The following is an 8,443-nucleotide window of genomic DNA, read 5'->3' on the forward strand; positions in this document are numbered from 1 at the left end:
AGGGCTGCTCTGCAGGCAGCAACATGGGGGTGGGCAGTGTCGGGGGCTGGCTGGAGCCCTGCGCCCCAAAAGGCAGTTCCTGTAAGGCAGACGGGGTTTTGGGAGCTCCCAAAAGGCAGTCAGTGGGGTTTTGGTAGGGCTGGGAGCATCGGCCGACCAGCAAGGTGCAGCTCACACCGTGCCCCATTGTGCCAAGTGCCTGTGCCTGCCAGGGGTGGCAGGGAATGGATTGCGCTGTCTCTCATGCCCTATAAATACACCTCTCCCTAAATAGTCTGGCTGTGCAGCTCCACAGCAGCCGAGCAGCTGTACCCAGGTCCTAAAATACTCAGGCTGTTTTGGGAGGCAAGGGGGTGGGGAGGGAATGCAACAGTTTGCAGGGTGCTGCTGTTGCTCTGCAGGGCTGCACTGAGTATCTGGGGGCTTCAGTGTCCCTCTGTCTGTCCTCAACTGCAAGGGACCGATGACCTGATTTCGGGGTGCATCCCAGCATCAGCTGTCCCCTGTCCTGGTGTGCTGGATACCCCTTGGTGTGGCTGGTACAGTGTGCCACTCTGCCACAGCGGTCTGCTGCTGGCAAGACCTGTTTCTCACAATCCTGGCTTTGTGCTGCCTCTCTGCAGGGATGTGAGCCCTGGAGCTGCGTGTGCTGGGGCAGGCGCTGCGGGCCGGTGTTTGCCTGGAGGTAGGATCCGTAGCAGAAGGGTGGGATGAGCACGGCAGGCGCAGGCTGGGCTTGTGCCCTCGTTCTGTCTTCACCTCTATTACCCAATGCTTCCGAGAGGGGCCGGGCAGTGTCCTGACCCTGCATGGGCAGCCCTTGGTGGGGCCTTGGTGTCATCCTGCTTCTGCACCCAGCCAAAGGGCAGCATGAGCTTGCTGGGGATGAAAAGAAAAATGCCAACCCTGATCCTAAGTGCTTCCCTGCCGCTCTGTGCTTTGCTGCTTTGGCTGATTAAAGGCTCTGCCTCTCCACCCGCCTCACTCTGGAGGGATGGCTCAACACCCTTTCTCCCAAGCTTAAAGGAAAGACAAATTGACAATTAAATGTTGTACTTATTATGCTTCTGTGAGGTCTTGAAAGTGTGTCTTGGAGCTGGGCTGGGTCATGCTGTGAATGTGTGCCTTAGTTAAGTGACGCCTTCCCTGCTGTGACGAACCCACTGTCTTTCCTCCCGGTGACATTTCGGGTCTGTAACCTGGTTTCTGCTCTGATGGAGGTTTCTTTCCTTGTTTTCCAAAAAGCTGTCTGGCCTGGGGGGCTCATGGGTTTGCGAGGTGCCGGGTGTACAGGCAGATGGGTAGCAGGGGCTGCATACCAGCCCGGTGGTGATGTCCCTGCTGTTTTGGGGCTTGTGGGACTGAGACCCTTGGGAACAAAGAGGTACAGCGAGTATAAAAGATGGTTGTGGAGGTGGTGGGACTCTAGAAAGCCACAGAGGCCACTCCAGTCTGGGGGAAAAGCACCCTGTGCCTGTCCTGGTGAAGGCAGGGGTAAAGCTCTCGGCTGCAGCCCTGCCTTGCGCTGCCTACACCTGCAAGCAGCCTGGGCCAGTGGCTCTGTTCATGCCTTCCTCCACCACAGCTTCCTCTGCCACTGTGAGGTTTCTCAGCTATAAAGGGCTTTCTTCTGGGGTAACCACAGCTGTGCAGGTCTGGTCTGGGACGCCTGCGTCCCTCCTCTCTTTGGAAGAGAGCTAACAGTCAATGAGAGATGACGGGTGGGAGGATTTGAATGGTTCCTGCCCAGGGAGAGCTTTAGTGACTGCCTGGGATTTCCTTTCTGAATGGTTGGAAAGATTTAACTCTGTCGGGGCTGAGATGGTGGTGAGAGGGCAGTGGCAGGCTGTCCATTGGGGCTGAGCCCAGCCTGGCAGACCCTGCCCTGGCCTCCTGTGCAAGCCCCTGGCCCTGTGCTGGACCCTGACAGCAGGACCAGGCTGAGGGAGGGCCGTTGATGGGCTGTCGGATAGCAGAGCACCCATTCCTGCAGCCTTTGGGCTCTGAAACCCAGTGATGGCCCTGGGCGTGTGAAGCGCTGGTTGCTGGGGGGCCGGATGCTTTACTTCCACCCGCGGCAGATGTCCGGGGAGGAACTGGTGCACTGTCCCAGGCTGAGCATGGTGGGTCATGTCTTCCCTGTCCCTAAAGCACTCTGCCCCTCATATGGGTGCTCTCTGCTCCTGCGGAGAGTCCTTTGTGCTCCATGGGGAGCGTGGTCCTGCTCCTAGAGGTGGGCACTAGCTTCCTCTGCAGCCCAGCCCTGTCGTGCAGCCCCCAGCACCAGCTGGATTGCTGTGCTCCCCCAGGAACTGGCTGGTGATGCTGAATAAGCAGCTGCCCTGAAGCAGGGTGCTGGTGTAGTACAAAACCAGTTCGCAGAGGCTTTCCTCTTAACAGCTAGAGGGGGTGTGTTTTGCTTGCAAAGAGAGATAGCAGCTTTCTGCTGGGAGGTTGTGGTTGATCTCTGCTTGCTGTTTCTCCTCTAAGTGATCAGGAGCCCTGGCAGCAGCTGGCTGTGGCCTGGCTTTGGCTCGCCGTGCTGGTGCATGGTGTAAACTGTGTGTAAGTAACCTTTGTGCTTGACATGCAAGTGGGTGAGACGGAAAGCCCACTGAGACAAGCTGAGTTCATCCCTGCTCCTGCTGTGTGGGTGGTTTGGTCTGAGCTCCCCTGAGCACTTCTCCCTCTGATAAGACAGCTCTGAAAGCTGCCTGCTGCTTTCCTGAGCTTAATATATCTCAGCGCTGGCCGTATCGTGCAGCTTCCCCTTTCCCCAAGCCTTGAACCACCCCATGACTTCATCCATTTGCACGGTTCCTCTTCTGGGAAGAGGGATATGGGAGATAATGAGCGCTGACCCCCTCCCCTTTGCACCCCGCAGGTACGACTCAGGACGGGACGGGTACATTGACCTGATGGAACTGAAACTGATGATGGAAAAGCTGGGAGCCCCGCAGACCCACCTGGGGCTGAAGAACATGATCAAGGAGGTGGATGAAGACTTTGACGGGAAGCTTAGCTTCCGTGAGGTGAGGGTGGCTGCGGGAGTGGATGAGGATGTGGCTGTGGGGCGAGGGAGGCAGCCAGGCCCTGTGTTACAGCTGTAGCTGTACCACTGTCCCATCTGTGTTTCTCCAGCAGTGGGGTGCAGTGGAGAAGCAGGTGAGCTTCCTGGTGCCATGGGGAGTCCAAGGTGTGGACTGCTGTCAGCATCCATCTCCACGTGGCACTAATAGTACCTGATGTCAAAGCTTTCCAGCCTTTCTGCCTGCTTTAGGAGCGTGTTTGAACCCTGCTGCAGCTGACGGAGCTCCAGCTGTAGCTGGAGGTGGCACATCCCTTCTCTTGTTGCTGGGCTCCTACAGTACAACGGCTCAGGGCTCATCTCAGGTGCAGGGGAAGGGCTCTGCTCAGAGCAGCTGGTCTCGCAGGGCACAGGAGGCTTCCTCTTCCAGTTTATACTGGGTTGCTCCCTGCATTGCGCAGTGACCAGCCACAGCAAGCTTCAAGAGGAGGGTCACCTCTGCAGCAAGGAATAACTGTGGTGATGCAGCAGCTCAGTGCTGCGTGCTGGTGCAGCAGGGACACAGTGAACAGGTCTGTATGTCACCGCTGTGCTGAGCCCGCTGGGAGCAGCATGCACAGGCTGGGATCTGCTGCCTGGCAGAGGGAGAGGGGGAGTTTGAGCAGTGGCCTGTACATGCTCAGGGTACCCAACGCATCTCGGCAGTAAGGGGGAGCCCAGATGTCAAGCCTCCTGTTGCATGAGCTTTGATTGCTGTCTTGGTCAGAAGCGTACGTCATGCTGAGGCTTTCCAAATTAACGGACAGCCTCATGGGCAACAGGAGGGCCAGCGCTGCCTGTGTCCCGTGCTGGCTGCGAGGCTGTGCTGCTGTCCTGCTTCCTCCCACCCCAGGGGACGGCTGCGACGGGCCCCATGCTGCTGGGCTCCTTTGTTTCTGCAGGGGCTGTGCTCTCGCTATGCTTCTTGCAGGGTGGGGGCTTGGTTGTGGAGGTGAAGTGCAGAGGTCTCCACAGCTCAGGGCGTCAGGTTCTTCATCTCAGAAGTGCAGGGACCTTAGGCAGTGCCTGGGAGGGAGGATGAGCTGCCAGGGCCTGTGACCAGCTGGGCTGTTGGGGATGACCGGCAGCTCCCAGAGCTGCTGCACCATCCGTCTGTGCTGGCATGTCACACCATCTCCCCCTGCTTTCATCTCTCCCCCAAGGGCTTTGTTGCTTTTCTTTGCTACGAGAGGGCAGCAGTAGAAGACAGAGGCCAAAGACTGGATTGCAGGGTGTTTCCTCCATAGCGAGGGGGAAGGACAAGCAAATCTGGGAGGTGAGAGCCCGTCAGTTTGCACCAGCACAGCCCTAGGCCAGCAGCTCCTCTGGCCAGGGAAGGAGATGTGCCTGGTCAGGGGTGAACTGGGGGTAGCAAATTATCCAGTGGAGCAGGAAGAGCACTGTGCCCTCGGCCCCAGGTCAGACAGATTGCCAAATAGCTGTGGGGTCTGGAGGAGCCCTCTGTGCCTCTTTGTGTGCCCCCAGGACCCCCCTTTGCCCTGGCTGGGGACAGCCTCTGGGCGTGTTGCAGGGGCTCTCTCCTGTGAGAGATAAGTGCCTTTATCTCCAAGTCTCTGGAAGATGCTGTGGTGTCCTGGCACCAGTGGTGCGGCACAAGTGGCAGAGCAGCTCCTCTTGTGCCCCCACCTGTTTGGAGCACTGCCCCTGTATGGCTGCCGTCAGCCAGCACGGCCTACCTGTGCTGCCGGCCCTTGGCAGGCGGTGTGCAGCAGCTGGGGCTGTTGTAGCTTCTTGCCAGATGCAAAATGATGGTCAGGCAAACACCAGCTTGAGTGAGACATGGGTTGGATCGAGGGAGCTTCACTGGCAGAGCTCTGGGGACAAATTACACAGCAGCTTTGTCACGTACCCAGAGCTTCCTGTGGTAGGCAGGAGCAGGGTGCTTCTTGCCTTGTTGCAGATGCACTGTGTGCAGCTGCTCTGCTCAGGCAGAGGACTGGCAGGGAGGCAGGTTCCTTGGTGGGCAAGGAGCCCTGAACCAGCCCGTAGCCCTGCTGACTCTGCTTCCCATTGGTGGTGACGAGCAAGCATTTGGACAGTGACCAAGCTGACTTGGGGCACTCTGAGAACACAAGGAGAGCCCCTGGTTTAAATGAGTGTCTGAACCCAGCAGGGTCTAAGTTGAGGGCTTCCGTTTGCCTCTCCAGAGAACAACAAATCCTGGCGTAACTGCCTGGAGATGTGCTTCTCATGGTCTGGCCAGAGGAGTGGTGAGGACCTCTTTCACTTGCAGCAGGTTGCCTTTTGCTGCTTTGAGTAGTGTCACATCCTCCCATCCCATGTGAGCTGTTCCCTGGAAAGCAGGCTTGCACGGTTCTGACCGGCTGCTGCCAAACCACTGGCCCTGTCGAGAGAGCTGCCTTCCGCCATTGACCTTTCAGAGTCCATCAATACATCAACAATTAACTGCACATGGCTCACTTTGTGACTCAGACAAAGAAATTTAGGCTTAAAAAGATTAGATACGGTGGGGGAAACCACCTCTGACAGTCTAGTTCTGTCATCGCCACAGGAAACCAAAGGTAATTGCTATAATGGTAATGTCTAATTGTAGCTGCTATCTGGAAGCCGCGGGAATCCACCCGGCATCCCCTGCGCCTGCACCAGGTTAAATGCTGACCCATCTGGTGTTTGCTTGCAGGGCTGGTGCAGACCACAGTCTTGGGTGGCACTGCTCTTCTGGCATGCTGCTGCAGGGCTGCTGCTGCCAGTCCGTCCCGTACCTTCCCCTGTGTCCCGGAGGCCAGCACGCAGCCTGGTGAGGCTGCAGCATCGCTCAGAGACTGGGCGCTGCGGGGCAGGCCTTGGGTCAGGAAAGATGAGAGAGCAGATACATCTGTTGTCTCTTGTGAGGTTAGTGGGGTGGGAAGTATGCATCATGTCCCCCTTGAGAGTAGGGCTTTTAGAAGTACGAACATTATCCATTTTTGCTTCTCTGTTGACATTTCCCTGAGGCTTAGCTGCATGTAATGTGTCCTGGGCCCAGCAAGGGTGTGAGATGGGCTGGGAATGGGAACTCATCCTGAAACAGTACAGATTCCTGGTGTTCTCTAGTTAGCAAGGACTGATGCCTCAAGGGCTAATCACTGGTCAGGGGGGCTGCAGGCAGCGTGCTTTCAGGAGGAAGGATTGCTCCTGAGCCCCAGTGGAAGCCAGCATGATGCCCCATGGTGCAGTGTGCTGGGTCCCTGGGGCTGACGTTGCACGGTGTCCACCCCAGCCCACCTGTGGCTCAGTCCCTGGTCTCCTTGAGCTCAGCTTCCCGGCTGTGGCAGCCCTTGTTCCACGGGAGGGTTGCTGCCCCATCCCCTAGTTTCAGGATGATTCATGCACACTTGTACTCATGACTGGGTGTTTCCAGTTCCTCCCCAGCTGTACCAGACCTCAGGATTGCGCTGCCTCCCGCTGCCCTTTTCCAATGCCAGGAAGTGGGACTCCTGGGGTGGAGCAGAAACTGTGAGGAGGAACCGTGAGTAATGCCAGCCTGGCTGCCAGCCCTCCCTGTCCCGTGCCTGGCGGTGGAGGAGGAAGAGAGGAACTAGCCCGAGCCTAGTGGATCTGAGCAGAAGGAGAGGACATCTTGGGGAGGGTTTGGTTTCTTTCTGAGCGGGATGTTCTGCCCATTCAGCAGAGCATTATTAAATTTCTTACATGTGTTTGGATGGGGAAGAGTTCCCTCCCCAGGCACAGCCTGCTTTCCAGCCGCTCTGTGCTGAGCACATACGGGTGACGAGGCTTTTGCATGAAGGAATGCCTGGTGACTCTGCCTCTGCACGAGGGCAGCCAGCGCTGCCGTCATCTCCACGCCCTTCCCCAGGGGATGCTTTCCCAAACTCTTGCATCTCCACCAGCTTCTGTGAGCAACTTGAAGCAGGGGAGTGCAATGGAGGCTGGCTCAGCACAGATGCTGGGACTCTGCTGCCCTCCTGTGGGACAGCTAGTGCTCTCTGTAGGAAGAGGCAAAGTCTCAACTCTTGCAGTCCTCTGAGGAGCACAGCCCTAGAGATATTTGATGTTCCTGTGCAAACGAATTTCAGGGCAACCCTACATGGTATTTGCAGCCTTCTGCCCTGGACTGAAGTGGTGCAGTGGCGCAGCTTTGTTGTTTGAGCTCATTTTGTACCTGAGTGACTTGTCTCTGTTCTTTCTGCACTGTGGCAAGTGTTGAGACACCTCCTGGGGTGGCCAAGAATAGCAGGGAGCTACAGGACCTCTCGGATTGTGCATAGAGCATCTGCATCTTAACCTGGAGTTCGGTTAGCAGGTTGAGGGTGGTGCAAAGGCCTTTATTTTTTAAGCAGGCAGGTCTTGTTCCTTCAGTTAAAAAAGTGTGCTTTCCTGGAGGGTAGTACGGCTCTTCTTTTGTTTGTTTCCTTTGGCAATTCACTTGCCAATATGCGCTCTGCTGAGTGACTCTGGATTTGTTAAATGTCTATGGTCCAGTAGAGGACAAAGATTTCAAAACCAGTTGCTTTGTGGACACTCTATCACAAGGGCATGCCTCCAACCTGACCTCTGACAGGTCTCGGAGAAGCTCTCCTGTGTGTTATTTGATGGGCACAACAGGAATACATAGGCTTTGCTCACCTTAGTGCAACCAGGCAGGGTTCCCCAGCCCAGGCTGAGGCATAGCTCCAAGGGTTGGCTTCAGTCACTTTTCCCGTGCCCTGGACAAGGGACCAGCTGAGGTATCTATGCTCTGTTCTCCTGGTGTGTCTGACCTTTATTTTCCTCTCCCATCCCATGTGGGCCACAGGGCTTGGGAAGGACAGAAGGTGGGGTTCAGAGCAGCCCAGCAGTCCCCAGCTCCCTTTCAAGTGCACATGCTTGGGCTGCTGTTCTCTCTAACAAGCGTGCAGTTGCACCTCAGTCCTGGGAGCCCAGGGTTCGGGTATGAGCCAGGGCTGTCTGTGCTCTGCTTTCATTGTCATGGGATGCGATCTGAGCCCCTGGAACACTAGGGAAGCTGCTGGGGGGGCTTGTGAACACACTGTTAGGGTGTGGGGACATAAGGCGGTTTATCTGAGCCAACCATGGGGTTGTACTGGGCAGGTGAGGAGGGGGCCTGCTTCCTCTAACCATGCAGCAGCCCAGGCTTGGTAGGAGCTGTGCTTGACAAGAGCTCTGCTCCCCAGAAAACCCTCTTCCTGTGAGATATCTGCCTCTTAGTCCAACAGGGCTGTGTACCAGAACCGGGGCACTGGAGCATGAGTTGCACGGTGCCACTTCATATATGTAGCCCTGGCTTCCTTTGCTCAGAAATGTAAATTCCAGCCACGTCCAGGTAAATGTCGGGGCTGTTTGTGTTTTAAGTTGTTTGAGCCTCAGTGAAAAACTTGAATGTTTCCTCTCTGT

At 56.5% G+C, this 8,443-nt stretch overlaps 1 protein-coding gene across 1 annotated transcript in view; it reads left to right on the plus strand.

The window, feature by feature from the left end:
* Positions 1-2,884: 2,884 nt before the first annotated feature.
* The window catches only part of LOC104464831 (EF-hand domain-containing protein D1), a gene marked incomplete at its 5' end in the record, with an annotated part of 6,959 nt that continues 1,400 nt past the window's right edge, over positions 2,885-8,443 (plus strand). Inside the window, one exon of the mRNA XM_010077674.1 lies at positions 2,885-3,032. Within this exon, the coding sequence (XP_010075976.1) occupies positions 2,885-3,032 (148 nt within the window). The remainder of the gene's footprint in view (positions 3,033-8,443) is intronic.

This window comes from Pterocles gutturalis, unplaced genomic scaffold (genome assembly GCF_000699245.1).
Source record: "Pterocles gutturalis isolate BGI_N339 unplaced genomic scaffold, ASM69924v1 scaffold2386, whole genome shotgun sequence".
Lineage (NCBI taxonomy): Eukaryota > Metazoa > Chordata > Aves > Pterocliformes > Pteroclidae > Pterocles > Pterocles gutturalis.